Raw genomic sequence first — 17,766 nt, forward strand, 5'->3', positions numbered from 1 at the left:
ACAACAACAAAAACAAAAGAAAAAGACAAACCCACAAAGAAAGTGTCTGAATTAGATGAATGTGAGTATGCGTATGTTTCAGAACTGCATCTGTTTTAGAGTATTTTGCTAGAACAATAATGTAATTAAATTAATTACTTATAATTTTGATCAACTCGAATTAAATCAACTGTAAAATTTCCAACCAGTGAATTTATTAATTGAAGATACTCTGATTTTATGCTGTGAATGTCCTCAAAGACCGCAAGCAAAAAAATTGTGCAGGAGTTCCAGTTTATGTAGGGTGAAGTATAAATGAGTATGTAATGCTCCAAACCTGATCTTGTACCTTTGATCTATGACATTTTAAAAATTAAAACAAACTTGTAAACTTTTTCTTAATTTAAATCCTTCTACTAAATTAAAAAAATTATCTTTACTTCAAGAATCTATAGTTAGGTATGCTTTCCCCACTCTTCCCACCACCAAAAGCTTTCTAAAGTTTATGGAAACAAGCATCCATTCTAATATAGTAAACATTCAGTTTAAACTTCAAATTTTTACAGAGCTATATCAGAAAAGTTGCTAGTTAATATTTCAAGAAAGTGCAACTTAAAAAGAAGAAATTTACATTATTAATTTGTTCATTTATTTACTTATATTTTTCCAAGAGTGAAGTTATTAATTTGAATCTGGGTTAAGAAAACTTGTTGGACTAGAATTACAGTTCCTGTTATTTCATTCTAAAGGCCATACCTGTAACCATTCTGTGTAAATTTGAAAATATATTTAGATTTAAAATACTGATTGACCCTTACATTTAATACTATTGTCTTTGTGTCAAGAAATTGAAAACAAGATCAAATGATAGAAACATTTACCCATTTCGGGAAGGGATACATGCAGATATTTTAAATAGTAAATTTCTTTCATTTCTGATTATTAAGTGTAACATTTAAGAATTAACAGAATAAATGTGAAATCAAAACTTTGAAGCATTTTGAGATACTTTTAGCTATTTTGTTGTAAAATACATCAAAATGAAAAAAATCTTGATAAAATTAATAAAAGACTGATTAATATAGAAGTCTTTTTAAAATATTCAGCTGATAAAGTCATTTTAAGCATTCAATTATACTGATCTTGAAATAAAACTAAACCCAAACTTACAAGCATAGTTGGTTTAGAGAGGGAAAAAAAAGTTAAGCCAAGTCAATTATAAAGCATGCTTTTGTTATTACTCATACAATGACCTTCAAAAACTCTGATTTCTAATGTTTTCCCCAATCTTTGTACTGACAAAAATGTATCCCTAAGTCACAAACCCTATAGGTTCTCACTTCCTTCCTTCTTCTTTCCCAAGTTTATGGAAACTTGGTCCCAATAGTTTCATAGTACAAAGCAAGAAGACAGAATGGGAAGAGAGACCTTTTCCTAGGGTTATGGGCTGATTTGTGTGTGCTTCATTCCAAACGTGTATTCCTCAGCTTACAAAGGGGGATGAGTGAGGCCAACAGACAGCATGTCTGCAGTAGCTCCACAGTATGCAAACACTTTTCCTGGTGGAGCACAGCCATGAGTTTTACAAACTTTAACATCTCATTGGGCGAACATAGTTGGCAGCTGAGCACCGAGAATCAATTCAGATACATATCTGAAATGTCTACATGCAAAGGACATGCCAAGTATTAATAGGTAGTGACCAAACAGAAAAATAAACCTAGAAATTATCATTTTATATATATAATATATGTAAAACTATTTAACTATATGGACTATATTACTATATGTACTCATTGCTTCCCTAGGGACAGAAGCAGAGATTTTTAGGTTTGGTCTTAGTATGGTCCTTGAACTAATTTTTAAACTTAGAAATTTTTCAGGAATCTTTTTAGAAATCTGCATTTACATTTAAATATAAATGCAGTATTAATGTCAATAAATCCTAGAAATTAGTAATTATACCTAATTCCTCTCATTTTAAAATTCATATAGCACAAACCTACTCATTTTTTCTATATACTTCTCCTTCAAAAAACCATTTTCCTCCATGTTTTCATACAGTTATATTTGTTCTGAATAGAAAGCATCTTAATTAATTTGGTATAACTTTCTTGCATTAAATTACACAACTCTTCAGGATTTGCCTCTTTAGGATCACCCATACATTTAGTGGGCATCAAAGCCTTCTGTTATTGGCAGGCTGTAGTAAGCACTTCTTTCAAGTGGATACTTAGTACTCCCTCTGTCAATCTTTTTTCACCTTCATGGTCACCAAGTTCCATCTAACAGAAGTCACTGCCTGCTACTGAAACTTAAATCAGATACCTTCAGATAACTGAAGACACCAAAACATAAAGCTATTTCCTACCACCGCCAAGCCTATCAACCATCCTCACATTTTATTTTATTTAAAAAAATATTTATTTTTATTGAGCCCATAAGGTTGTGATCTCTTCATATTTTGCCTTTGCTACACTGAGCTGAGCCAATACGTTTTCTTGGCCATCTGAATGCCATCAAAGGTATTAGATAGATTCTGGAATGTTAAAAAAAATAGTATGGATACTATAAATTGGGGCATGATCAATTATTATAATACCAAAAGATTATAATACCAATTTGGTATCTTTGTACAATCTATCAACAAGAATTAGTTGTCATGTCCCAATGTGAAGTATAATTCAATGGAGTTGAAAATTGATCCATAGTTATTCTACCCTATTTTGTTAGTCCTTTGCTCTTTGTTTCCCAGGTATTCTACTTTTTACTAAATTTCTGGAAAAAATAGAAGCAGATAACCAAAACTGATCGTGAGATATTTTAAAATGCCATTATATATAATATTTAGGACAACAGTTTCATGTAAGATAGCTTCCTAATCATAGCCTGACTGAAGAAAGCCAAAAATAAAACTTGCAACACACCTCAGAAAAGCCTTAACTAGGCCCTTGTTATAGCAACTCAAACATCTGACCAAGATGATCACATTCCAGAATTTAATGTACAATACATCCTATATTATTATCCACTAAATACCCATGTATATTTTATTTTCTGTGTAAAGAGCTATACCCACAAAAAGGAGGATAAAGGAGAAAAAAATCCATGAAAATATAGCCAGTTTATACATGATTTTAGAATCTATTATAATATTAATTTAATCACACTTGAATATCTGATATAAAAAATACAACTGCATAAATATATAGAGCAGAGTGCAATGGAAAACTCTTTCATTTAAAGTAGTCTTCAAGAGCCGATTAAGAAGCAACAATTAAATGTTAGAAAACTTACCTTGACTTGCAAACTTCAACTCTTTGGCATCTGTGAGCGTGGTCCTTTTGTCAGACCCTTTTTTCTCTGTTCGGCGATGGCTTCGTCTTTTCTTAGACTCTCCCCAAAGATTGGACCCTCCATGCATGCTTGGTATATTCAAAATAGCAATTCCTTCCAGAGAGATGTTTATTAAATCAATCTGTACTCCATCACACTGATTAGAAAAATGAAAAGAACAGAAACAATTTGATTTCATCTTTTGTATTTCCTTATCTTTTAATAAGAATTTTAAAATCTATAATCTTGTACTTTCTAAATAAACCTTTCAAGAACACTTAAACAGTTACCCTAAAGGTCAATATAAAAGATAAAGCAGCCAATAACATTTACCAGGCATCATAAATAGTCTTTAAAAATGATCAAATTAAGGGCTTCCCTGGTGGTGCAGTGGTTGAGAATCCACCTGCCGATGCAGGGGACACAGGTTCGAGCCCTGGTCTGGGAAGATCCCACATGCCGCGGAGCAACTGGGCCTGTGAGCCACAACTACTGAGCCTGCGCGTCTGGAGCCTGTGCTCCGCAACAAGAGAGGCCGCGATAGTGAGAGGCCTGCGCACCGCGATGAAGAGTGGCCCCCACTTGCCGCAACTAGAGAAAGCCCTTGCACAGAAACGAAGACCCAACACAGCCAAAAATAAATAAATTAATTTAAAAAAATGATCAAATTAAATCATCAGTGTATCTTTGTTTACAGAAAACCTTTGGAAGGGGCACAATTTAGTCTCTGCATATATAACCAGCTGCAAATTTCCAATGTGTTACAAAGAGGTTGATTCTGGGAAGTTTTGTCAAATTTCAGGCAGAAATTTTAATGACTGCTCCTATTCAGAACACACTGCAAGGTACTATTGGGGGAAAATAAAGAAACAGAATTCATAATTAGGGTCTCATTTTTGGGAAGCAGAGAAAGAAATGGCTTAAGAGACTTTTGAAAAAAGAAAAACAGCAATTCAGAGAGATCTGAATTACAATAAAGTGGCCAAGGATGGTTTCTTGGACTAGATTAAGTTCCAAGCACAGTGTCAAAGGCAATGAGAGGCATGGTTATCTACATGAACATGGAGAACCAGGCCGGCTGAGTGAAGGAAATGCCAAGAGCAGCGGCAGTAAAAGGAATCTCCAACCCATCATGACTTTATAGCTGCTTTAACGAAAAAATGAAAAGTAAAATCAGTCAGCCAGATTTGTTTGTTTGCCTGGTGACAAGACACGCTTTGACTATGCAAAATATGGAACACTCTACCAGACAATGCTTTGCAATACTCAGAGTGATCACTTTTTACTTTTTTGAATTTTCCATACATTTCTACTGATGCGCATGTGTGGAAAGTGACAAGGCCAACTGTATTTTTGTAATTATGATTTATTCATTTGCTTTGAGTTTTCTAAAATGGTACTTATTATAAATATAGCCCAGATACTGTCCTCCCATTTTCAGTTAGATGTCAATATGAGCAGAGATGTCAATATGTAACACTATGCTTTACAAACAAACTTTGTTAGGGATATGCATTTCATCAATTAAAGTATATCTGCAGTGGGATTGTTTTATTTGCTGTATGTTTTATTACAGTAAAAAAAAAAAAAAAAAGGTGGATACAATTTCATCATTCTCTTTCTCACCGTAATCATGATTTTTGAAACTGGAAGAGATAATCCTTCACCAAAATTATAAAAACAAAAAACAAACAAAAACCCTCTCTTTTTCTACATTTTCCTCATCATACTGAATCTAATACTGTATCTTGTTCACTAAAATATAAAAACTGTGAAATAAAGCAACACATCTTGAGCCTACTTGGCAGGGCTAGAAACAAATTCTAGAGAAGGTGCCAAGTTTTCATTCAATTTATTTCAACGAGGGTGAAACCAAGGTCTGGATGATGCCTTTTTCCCCCCTAGAAACAACTGATTTTTTTCCCCTTCTTTTCATGTATTAAATTAAGATGACTTCTTTTTACTAAAGAATTCTGCTCATGTGTATACTCACTTACTGCTATATATTCTAGATAAACAGATATTAATTTCATAATTAAAAGTAATCTTGTGTAAATACCCTGCAGGCCTCAATGAATCAAACACATACTGTGTGTCAGGCCTCCCACTGTCTTCAAGTGGAATGTACTGGCTGGATAATTAGATAGTACATATTTTTTAACCTTATTTGCATGCATATTATATCTTTTGCACACTGACAAGCAGCAGTAACAACAAAAGTCAGATTACCACAGGGAATTCCCACAAAGAAGTCTTCATTCCTTATAATTTGCAGCCTAAATTAAAATAATTTGATCTTTGACAAGGATGAAATGTCAAGCAGAAGGGGGTCCTCTACAAGCCACGGCCTGTGGCTTCTGAAATCTGCCTAATTTATGTCAGTCACTTCTTAATACATATTTAAGTATTACACGAAAAAGACGATAAATATGCAATCTGACACCTTTGGTATTTCCCTGCTGTTAATTTATAAAGGTCTGGCTTCCCCCAAACTGACTAAAATCATTTAAATAACAGAAGAATTGTGAAATAAGCTGGAGTTGGGGCCTGGCTTCCATTTTCACTCAATATTGAACACAGCAGGTAGTACACTAAGACAATTATTTGACTAGGCCTTCGAACCCCACTGTGACAAGTTACTTTCAGAATTAGTGAAGGAGTATTCCTTTGTTCATCTGCAAAAAAGGAGAGCATGTTGCAAACAGGCTTTTTTTTTTTAAACTGAATTAGGGGAATCACATGTGACAACTGAAAAACATCAGTGCATACTATTATTCATGTTTTCACTCTTCAGAGTCTTGGCACGTGTAGTTTTAAGGAAACAGTAAGCAGCTCTGTGAAAAGTGAAAAAAATCCTTAAGAAATTCCAAAGAAGAAGGACCAATGAAGAACACTGAAGTTCCTGTGAAAGGAGGACAGTGTACTTACATAAATACCTACTTATTAATAATTTGTTTCCACTAGTTTTTGACCCCAGGCTACCTTCCTCTGTTTGCTTTAACGTTATGTTCGTTAGTCTGGAAATTTCCAGTGCTGGTTCTGATGAAGACCAGGAGTTGTAGCACACCAGTTGAGTGCATGGAAATAAAAGCTGAGGTGAAGGCTATGAAATATAAACAAGTTATAATACTGTGTCAGATAATATTTTCATCCACTTTGAAGATTTATGATTTTTAAAAAGGTAGCTACAGAGGAAAAGAATATAAAAGCTTAAAAGCTAACAGCCTTGGTTAGTCAATAAATCCTGAATATTTTTATTATGTTGAAGAGAAGTCATTTACGTATACTACTATGGGAGCTATTTTCAGAGTGCAATGTTGTGAGGCCATTGTCCACTCTTTTCAGTTTTGAAATGGAAGATCTTATTCTAGAGACAAATTTACCTAAAAGAATATGGTTTAAATATTTCTTCCAATATATTTTAATCCTAGTTTATAAATATACCCTGCACCACATTATACAGAAGTGTTAAAGACAAACTTTTATATGTGAATTTAGTGTTTTAGATTCAGTTAACATATCACTTGACAGAAATATTTAAAACATGTGAAGAACTTTGGAGAGCCATAAAAGTGTGGATAATAAATCTGATGAGATATGATTAATGATAAACTGTAAATATTTTTTCATAGTGAGTCTAATTCTATGCCCAGGTCAGATAAAAATTATTCATAATTTTACTTAATGAAACATAAAAACATTGCTTTGTTCATTGTTTAAAATGGTATGGTGTAAAATGACTGAAATATACCTGCTTTTAGAAGAGTTTCTGCAAATTCATACGTAATTCATAGGATAAAATTATTTATGTTTTGCAGAAAACTACAGCAGCAAACCTACAAATTAAAACGTACATATAAATGGCTTAATGGGATCTCTTCTGCTATTAGAAGGCTGTGGTACTCTATATTTTCCCAGTGATTAAGCTCCGTGTTTTCTGAAATGCATTTGAAAAGTATTATCCACAAAACACAGTGTGATATAGGGACTCAGAACATGCCTTTTAGGTGATTTTACTGTTAGCTGGCAGTCCAGTGATGGTGACAAAAGTGCTGATTGCAGATAATTGCAAGATTTTTTTTTAGAGTGGAATGGGAGATAACTGGTAAAGGAGAGGAAGATGGAAGCACACCTGGAAAACAGGAATATTTGAAACTGGTACCATGTATGCACACACAGAGTTGCTGAACATGTTGATAGCAACAATAGCACTGCTGGTTCAAGATATCAAGCATTTGCCGTAAGTATCAGCAGAAAAGCACTTTAATTTTACATGTTTCTCTCTTTCAGGAGATTCTGTGAAAGCCAGAAATTATTGCTGGAATATTAAATTTCTTACCAAAAGTTATCTCATTAAAAATAACTTGTGGTAACTATAGAAGAGAAATTTCACCTTTGGTCACCTTTCATCTGTCTCATTTCTTCCTCACTCTCCTCAGTAAGAAAAATTATAATGTATTTATCTTAATGAAATGGTAACAGTACCTCAACCCCACATTTCTTGTACTTTCCTGGAACAGGGAGGTATTTTTTTTGCTTTGGACTTAATGAGTCCAATTTTTGTTTACTAGGACCATCTTTGTTGAGGTCCACACCTTTAATGTCTCCCTTCATCATTGTTTCTAGAATTTCATTGCAAAAAAAAAGAAATCACCTGGGAAGCTTTAGAAGAGAGGGAAGATCTTTTGACTGTTCTTATCACACATGCACGCGCACACACAGAAAGAGGGCAGGGAGATACTTTTGGAGGTGACGGAATGTTGATGGCTTTGATAATGATGATAGTTTCATGGGTATATTCTTTTCTCCAAACTCCTTAAGTTGTCTACATTAAATATGTACAGCTTTTTGTAGGTCAACCCTCAATAAAGGGTTTAAAAAAGAAATGTTCATTCACACGTTTCATTTCTACTACTCCAAGATGGTGTTTTGGTAGGGGTAAGGATGGGCTAAGGTTCTCTAAATACATACTGAGAGATCATCCAGGATGATTTTGATATAGGTGGAGCACAGACTAAGCTGTGAAAATCTGCCCTACTGCCTTTAATAACTCTGTGCTTTCCAGGTTACTGGGCAATCAGAATCTTATCTTTCAAATTCTGCTAATTTATTTTGTGTCCCTGACACTCTTCTTGCAATTTGTTAATTCTTGAGCTCATTTAGGTTTTGTAGAAATACTTAATCATTAAGACAAAGGTCAGTATCTGAGGATGGAAATTCCTGGCCTTAAAATATACCACCCTCCCAAGTCTTACCGAATACCAAAAGACTCAAATACTTTGGAGAATGGGCCATTTTATTCTCTCATGAACTTTGCCTGGCACATGGAACAAATTAAAACCTCATAAACTTTGTAAGCTTCAATCCCAGATGTTGAACTGAGATTCTCAGGTACATATCCATGCCCCAGGTAGTTTAATACAAACTTTGCTTTTAATATATTATCTTGTAAATTTAAAGCTTTTCATTTTATCTTTTTCTTTCTTTTTTTTTTTTTTTTAATTTTATTTATTTATTTATGGCTGTGTTGGGCCTTCGTTTCTGTGCGAGGGCTTTCTCTAGTTGTGGCAAGTGGGGGCCACTCTTCATCGCGGTGCGCGGGCCTCTCACTATCGCGGCCTCTCTTGTTGCGGAGCACAGGCTCCAGACGCGCAGGCTCAGTAGTTGTGGCTCATGGGCCTAGTTGCTCCGCGGCATGTTGGATCTTCCCAGACCAGGGCTCGAACCTGTGTCCCCTGCACTGGCAGGCAGATTCTCAACCACTGCGCCACCAGGGAAGTCCTCTCTTTTTATTTCTTTATCTTTTGTTACAAAGTTAAAAGATAACTGAAATTCTTAAAACTAAAAATTTCACCTTTGTTAATCTCTCTATGTATATATTTATATTTCCATTCTCCGGTCGATTTGTTTCCTTAAACATTTTGGCAGCAAGCAACACAATTCTTGTGTTTTTTTTTTTTAAATCATGAAAGAAAATGCTCATATGTGTGTCTCTGCAATAGAGATGCAACAGAATCTCTCTAAATCATAGGATTTTGAGGAAGACTAAGTCAGGTAATGGATGTGCATTGCTTAGCACCAAGCATGAGGTATATTTAATAATAGATAAATCTTAGCTATTATCTTCATCAACTATTAGCCCGTGATATTAATATTATTCCAAATATACACCTTTTTCAGAAAAAAGCTTCCTAAATGAAAGAGAGATATGAAGTAAAGGGTCACACAGCAAATGCTTTGTTTGGAAGAAGTTGTCATTAAAACATATATCCATTACTTGAGGTACTCTTGTACTGAAGTGGTTTTATTCTCTCATATATTTTCAAACCATGGTTGGTATAATTTTAGGCCAGGAAGCAACAGCAAACAGAATCAAATTTCCAAACTGCTGTTTTTATTATATTTAATTATGAAGTAACCTTGAGGGTAGAAAGGCATATTCTGCTAATATGATAGACTGGATTCATTAAAAAGTGAGTAGAGAAGCAGATTTTACATTACCATCCATCCACACACACACACACACACACACAAAACAAGCTTTAGAATTAAGATAAATTCATAAAATTATAACAGTATTTCAAGATATGAAACAATAGAATGGGGAGTGCACAGTGCTGTCTCTGATTTATAAATGCCACTCCAGTGGTGCATAGAATAAGGCAGTAAATGCAGAGCTGGGAAGCCAGACTTAGAGGGCATGTAGAAACATGACCCGAAAGAGTTTTTCTCAAGACGTAAAGCTCAGTGGAACAAAATCACCGAATTTTATCACTTGTAATGTTAAAATCAATGTTTTCCATACCTAGTTTTATCACACGTCTTTTGCTATATGACAAAAACTTTTCCTTGGACATTTTTCACTTTGTGACATACATAATATTATACTATAGATCGATGTTTGTTTTTTGTAAATTGAGACTTTACTTTTTAGAGCAGTTTAAAGCTCATGGCAAAATTGAGGGGAAGGTACAGAGATTTCCTGTATACCCCGTCCCCACACATACACAGCCTCTCCCATTATCAACAGCCCCACCAGAGTGGTACATTTGTTCCAACTGATGGACCTACATTAACACATCATAATCACCCAAAGTTTATAGTGTCCATTAGGGTTCACTCTTGGTATACATTCTATGGCTTTGAACAACTGTATAATGACCTGTAGCCACCACCATTGCATCACATGGAGTATTTTTATTGCCCTAAAAATCCTCTGTGCTTTGCTTATTCCTTCCTCTGTCCCCCTTAATTGGCAACCACTGATCTTTTTACTGCCTTCATAGTTTCACCTTTTCCAGAATGCCATATGTTCACATCGTACAGTATGTAGCCTTTTCACACTGCTTTCTTTCACTTAGGAAAATGTATTTAAGGTTGCTCCATGTCTTTTCACAGCTTGGTAGCTTTTCAGCACTGAATAATATTCCATTGTCTGGATATACCACAACTTATTTTCCCATTCATCTACTAAAGGACCTCTTGTTTGCCTCCAAGTTTTGGCAATTATTAAATAAGTTGTTACTAACATCCATGTGCATGTTTTTGTGTTAACATACGTTTTCAACTCCTTTAGGTATATACCAAGGACTATGATTGCTGGATCATACTGTAAGGGTATGTTTAGCTTTGTAAGAAACTTCCAAACTGTCTTCCAAAGTGGCTGTACCATTCTGCATTCCCACCAGCCGTGAATCAGACTTCCTATTGCTCCACATCCTCACCAGCTTTTAGGGTTTTCAATACCCTAACAGGTGTGTAGTGGTATTCCACTGCTGTTTTAATTTGCATTTCCCTGATGAAATATGATATGGAGTGTCATTTCAGCTGCTTATTTGCCATCTGTATAGCTCCTTGGGTAAGGTATCAGTTGAAGTCTTTGGCCCAGTTTTCAAGACGGTTGTTTATTTTCTCATTGTTGAGTTGTAGGAGTTCTTTGTATATTTTGAATATACAAAGTCCTTTATCAGGTATGTCTTTTGCAAATATTTTCTCTTAGTCTGTGGCCTGTTTTCTCATTCTCCTGACATTGTCTTTCAAAGAGCAGACATTTTTAATTTCAGTGAAGTCCAACTTATCAATTATTTCTTTCATGGATTGTGCCTTTGGTGTTGTATCTAAAAAGCATCACTATATCCAAGGCCATCTAGGTTTCCTCCTATGTTTTCTCCTAGAAGTTTTAAAGTTTTGCATTTTACATTTAGCTCTGTGATCCATTTTGAGTTCATTTTTGTTAAGGGTGAAGAAATGTGAATAGATTTTTTTTTTTGGCCTGTGGATGTCCAGTCATCACAGCACCATTTGTTTAAAAAACCTTCTTTGCTCCATTGTATTGCCTTTCATCCTTTGTCAAAGAAGAGCAGACTGTATTTATGGGAATCTATTTCTTGGCTCTATATTCTGTTTCATCGATTTGTCTGTTCTTTCACCAATATCACATTGTTTTGACTACTTTACAGTAAGTCTTGAAGTCAGGTAGTGTCAGTCCTCCAACTTTGTTCTTCTCCTTCAATATTGTGTTCGCTATTCTCAGTCTTTTGACTCTCAGGATAAACTTTAGAATCAGTTTGTTGATATTCATAGAATAATTTACTGGAATTTTGGGATTATACTAAATCTTTAGCTGAAGTTGAGAAGAACTAACATCACAACAATGTTGAGTTTACCTATCCATGAACATGAAATACCTCTCTTAGATAATTTTTTTTCAATCTACGTTCAGTGGTAGGCGAAAGTAAGGAGAGGTGCAAGAGGCTTCAGGGTATCCACCCTATATTCAACCAGAAGCCATACCTTAAATTTTTTTCATTTTTGTCTTTTGCTGCAGATTTTCTTCAAGCATTGGTTTCTGAGGGCAGAAATGCTCAAAATCTACTATATAATGATTTCTTAAATAATGAGCTTTGAAGGTAAAGGGAGATCTTAGATGATTTTTATAAATATATATGTACATATAGCTGTATAAGTATATATATACTTATATATATAAATAACATACACATATTTATCATCACAAATAGCAATCACGGTAAGTGCCTATGGAGCCCAAATCCTTCACCTTTTGTGATTATACCCCTTTTCAGGGTTATGATCTGATTCAGTCATGAAGGGCTTTTTCCGTTCCATGACAATCAATTCTACCCCTAATACTTCAATTTATTTGTCAATCATGATGAGGAAAAAGTCCAAAAAGATTACATTCTGAAATACTACCACTTTTGCTGTTATTATCATTAACAGTAAGTTAGAAAGCTGGGATAATGAAGAACCTAGCCAGACCATTATTATGATTCTCTGTGGTCCATAACTACTTTTGTCTACCAAACTTATTACCCTAATATTTGCCACTAATGACTTAGGTCTCAGTAGACAAGTTATTTATTTCTTTTAAAAAGAAAAGTGTTAGAGCCAGTATTTCTCAATTCATATCAGCTAGTCATTAGATGTCCTTGTTTCATAATTCTGTTCCTTTGATTTGTCTTTACAACTTAACAAAATATAACTTTTCCTTTTTCTTTAACCCCTAAAAATCTCTCAATAAAACTAACTCATTTTCTATTATGACTTGTCTCCAAAATTTTTAGTCCTACAATGTCTATATTTTTGGTAGACGTATTTGCTCTAAATCTTTTTAAAGTGTATCTTCTCTTGCTATCTTTGCTCTCTTTCTTGGCTTTTCCACTTCCTACAAATGTAATGGGGAAACGGCAACCTCAGGAACTGAGAAAAAACCTAGTTAATGAATGGGAATGGGAATGGAAAAGTATATTTTTAAAACTTTATTCATAAAAGTAAGTACAATTTTAGTGAACTGTGTTTTAAAGGTTATAAGATATTGAGACCTGAAAATAATAAGTTTTAAAAAATGTATTTTGCAACTTTTTTTCTTTCCCTTCAAGTACTTTCATCTTACATTTTTCTGTCCATACTATGCCCATTGATTTCTAAAGTTGTGTTCCACCTCTCATTCTTTTATGCTGTATTAAACAACTCATATTCAAACTTAACTTTATATTAGTATTTCAGATGTGCTAGATTCTCAATGAGTGACAGAAATGATGTTTTAGAATCTTGGGTAAAGCTATATGAGTCACTAAAATTCTAACTCCTTCCATGGGCTAGCACAACATATTAATAATCAAACTCAAGCCATTTCATAGTATTATAAAGATAATTCATTTTCTTACTTCTATTTCTACAGATTCATGTAGCTTCTTGCAGGTGGCTGAGAAAGTTTCAGATGTGCCAAACTCAAAATACCAAAATTTGTTCTTCATTCTGAAAAAGGAAAGGAAGAAGCAACTTAGGCAATTATCAATAACAGAAGGGATTTTTAAAAATGGGGTAGGCCTGTCTTGTATTATAAGTGATAGAAAAGGTTTGAGGACACGTACCATCCATTATGTAACAGATGGTCACATAATTTTCAGAGTTTAACTGTTAGCATCAAATTATATGATTGTCCCGGAGGGGATTATAGGAATGTATTGATCTGACAGATTCAAGTTTATCTTTGCCTTTTCTATAATATTGGTTGCTCAGATTTTGAAATATGGTTTTAGTGCTTATGATTCTTAGCTTGTTCTTAGACAACTTGATTTTAGAACAGCCACTCTGTAATCATAAAGAGAGAGGAAAAAAAAGAAAAGTCTAGGCTTTTCATGAGGAAAAGGAGACCAAACTTAAATATGCTCAATTTTTCTAGATGTCTATGCATTCATTAGAAATTATCATTATTGGAAAGTATATTAAAAAGAAAAAATAGTAGTTATCCATAAGATAAAATTTAGTAATTTTTGGATAACTATTAATTATTTTTTAAAGATACTGTCCTCTGTTATATGAACAATAGTGGGAAATTATGATACAGCATGAAAGAACTAAAGAAGTAATATATTTTATCAACATGCAGTTACAAAGAAAATATAGTTTAAACTATTTCAGTATTTAATCTGGAAGTAAGATGCTCAAAATTTATTTTCTCCCACAACTCAATGACTGTATCTTTGTTTCTTTGTACCAGATAATTAAATTAATGATCATTTAATGTAATTTTACAAAGGCTGACTAGATTTTTATATTAGCCAGTAGTGGATTTAAAAATTCATTCTCACGAAAAGCTGCAGTTTTTAATTATACATAGTCTAACAAGCTATCACGCCCTCAATTAGAAGAAAATACAGGTAAAATGGGATACATGCTTTCTCACATGAAGGCAAAACAAAAAGAAATTTTTATAATGATATTCAAATATCTCTCTCACAACAAATTATTTTTTCCTTATAAACATGGATATGTACTTTTCACATTAGAATGTAAAACATTTCAACAATTAAAAAAGACACTTGGCAAGGACCTTACTCTTTAATGCAGCCCTCTTACTTGTTATGTAAAATGACATGGAACCTAATACAGTGCTTATTATTAAGCTGTGTTGTATAGAGTTCTCTGATATAAAATTACAAACTATAGAAGTAATCTTATCTATCTAGACATACCCAGTAATATTTAGCCTCATACAAGGTTTTATTTGCTTATAAAATTTTCACTAGCCCTTCTTGCATTAATCACCATATTAAGGCCAATAATCTGAAAACCAAGATAAGTTTTATAGGACTCTAGCACCATGAATCATTATTCTTTTCTGGAGAATATCTCCTTGGATTATGGCCTGATTTAATATATCTGAGTAGACAGAAATAGATGATAGCTAGTTAGATAGAACAGGGCAAACATTTAACAGTAAGATCTGTGGGCCTGAGTTTACATGTAAGTTTATATTAAATTAATGCAAATAATGTACTTTACAGAATAAATGTAGTTTTACAAATTTATACAATGGCTGAAGTTAATGGAAAATTTAGTTTATGGAAAATTAAAAATATTTTCCTATTGATTCATCATTATCATGAAAAATATATCATTCAATAAATTGAGAGGAAAATATTGTTCTGTGTGAAATGGTCTCCAGACAATCAGAATAATACATAGTATATGTTTTATGACTGTTTGAAATTGTCTTTCTACATTCAACAAGTTTTCTAATAATATTTTTCTGTTGGCCTTTTATCCAGACCATCCTGGATTCATTTATTCATCCAGTCATTCATTCAACAAATGTTTAGTGAGAACATTCACTTCCATATGCTGTGTTTAGTTCTAAAGATACAAATATGAACACGATTATCTTTGTCTCTAAGGAGCTCAGAATGATTAAGATTATGGGCATATAAAATCATTGAAAAGTTAATTCTCTAAATTAAATATGAGCAAAATATTGTGAAAAAACACTTCAGTGAATCACCTGCTTTTACCTCGAGAGGTCCAGAAAGCTTTAGAAGAGACGATAGCATTATAATGGATAAGTAGAAGGCAAACAGGAGGAAGGCGAGACAAGTTCTGGTGTTTTTAGGAGTGCAGTGTGACTTAACAGATTGCCTAAGTATGGGCTAACTAGGGTCTTTTTCAGAATGGGTATGCCAAGTTAAGGGGTTTGGACTTGATATTATAGATTTGTAGGATGTCTGAAAGAAGTCTGTTAGCAGTGAAGCGACATAGCCAGCTTTGTTGGATAAATAAAACTCATAGAAATGAATAATTGGGCTGGAATGGCGAAATGTTGGTGCTGTGGACAGAAATGTGGCTGTTGGAATAGTACAAATGAAATAGAATTCAAGGCCGAAACCAAGGGGCAAGGAAAATGGAAAGGAGAGGCTGAATTTAAGAGACATAAATGAGGGAGAATCAATAGGAACTGCTGGTATTAGATTATACTGATTTCTGCCATACCTAGGTTATCTCTAGAGGTATATGTGGGAATATCAAAGCATTACTCCAGCAAAGAAAGGGCTATGAGTTTACATTTTGACAGGTTCTGTGATGTAATGATGTAATGTACACTGTATTACAGTTTGAAAATTATATATATACATACATACACACACACACACAGACACACACACACATATGGCTTCCAACTGCATGTAAATGGTTACTCCCTATTTTTTTTTTCCATTCTGTCTATCAAAGTTCTTCATAGCTTAACCAGGATGATGAGGAGCTTGTATCAGCTAACCAAGATATACTCATTTTAGCAAACACATCACAAGAAACAGAAATTCTGAGAATTTACATTCAGTCTTTATTCACCATATTAGTTAGCATTACTGCTCATGTGCAAAAGCTGCTTTAAATTCTCCATTATTACAACCATTTTATGTTTCACTTAGATAAATATATGGAGGTAATAAAAAGCACATAGAATCAGATTCCACATGACAAATTAAAAGCTGTTAAATTTTATTTTTTTTCAACCAAACTGGTCTTTAGGTTGTAGCAATGCAAAAAAGCACATTTAAGCATGTATGCTATTTATTTTTATGGCTCACATTAGAAAATGATCCAAATAATTCAAACTCAGATTTGTCAGAGAAAACATATAGCTGTGGATTTTAAGAACAAGGTAACTGGACATTTAACCCACTATGAAATGTTCACACCAGAGTCAAATTTATTGTGTTCTTATACAGGTTTTGTGATTACAGGTATGATGACAAATGTGCTACAAAAAAAGTTATTCATACTGTTATAATTTTAAGTCATTAATATACTAAACCGTATTTCAATGAATTTAATTGTAAGTCTACAGGCTTCAGTTTAATATGTAAAGTGCTTGGCTACCAGATGGTCAGGTAAAAATAAAATTAGCTCCCATTTACCAGGCATTTTCTTACTACCAATAATTCTGCTTCTTTTATATATCCTCAGGAAAATGTGGTCAGAGATACTGCTCAGGTAAAAAAATTATTCTTGTCATAATGAAATTTAGTTAATATTTAGTTCTACAAGTTCTGTTCAAATAGGCATTTTAATTTCTAGCAATATATTTTCCTTGGAACTTTTCTTCCTGGTTTACAAAGGTTTTTTGTTTTTTTTTTTAAACTTTATCTGCTAAGTAATATTAATGCAGCAAACATAAAACAAAACAAACAAACAAAACATGAATTGCCAGTGCATTTACCAAAAATAATACCAAAGAACCTAATTAGATATGACGCTCACTCCTAACAAAGATGCAACATAAAAAGGGTGAAATTGCCTCATTTACCTTACTGTAGAAAGCTCTAAAGTCATAAACACACAGAAAGTTTTAATGCAATGAAATTACTCTTAAATTAAATGTCAACTTTTTCTCACAGGTGTGCTTCTTTTGTTATTTTCATGTATTTAGTGGTGATATAGCAGCTATTGGAAGACCATTTATATGTGTATAAAACTGAACTCTTCTAATAGACACCTGAATCCCTTTTCAAGCATCCTTAACTGATTCTATCTATACTGTATGAATAACATGCTCATCAGATAATAAAATCCTCTGACCTTTGCTTATTATTTATTTTTTTATAAATTTATTTATTTTTTTATTTTTGGCTGCGTTGGGTTTTCGTTGCT

General features: G+C 33.5%; 1 protein-coding gene across 6 annotated transcripts in view; it reads right to left on the reverse strand.

Annotated features, from left to right (window-relative positions):
• Nucleotides 1-17,766, reverse strand: part of DGKB (diacylglycerol kinase beta) — a 706,264-nt gene that overhangs the window by 178,264 nt on the left and 510,234 nt on the right. For all 6 annotated transcript variants that reach the window (XM_036862745.1, XM_036862743.1, XM_036862746.1 and 3 more), the window contains 2 exons: nt 13,503-13,593; nt 3,277-3,472 (listed from right to left, as the gene is read on the reverse strand). In XM_036862745.1, coding sequence (XP_036718640.1) covers nt 3,277-3,472; nt 13,503-13,593 — 287 coding nt within the window. The remainder of the gene's footprint in view (nt 1-3,276; nt 3,473-13,502; nt 13,594-17,766) is intronic.

Source organism: Balaenoptera musculus, chromosome 9 (genome assembly GCF_009873245.2).
Source record: "Balaenoptera musculus isolate JJ_BM4_2016_0621 chromosome 9, mBalMus1.pri.v3, whole genome shotgun sequence".
NCBI classification, from domain to species: domain Eukaryota; kingdom Metazoa; phylum Chordata; class Mammalia; order Artiodactyla; family Balaenopteridae; genus Balaenoptera; species Balaenoptera musculus.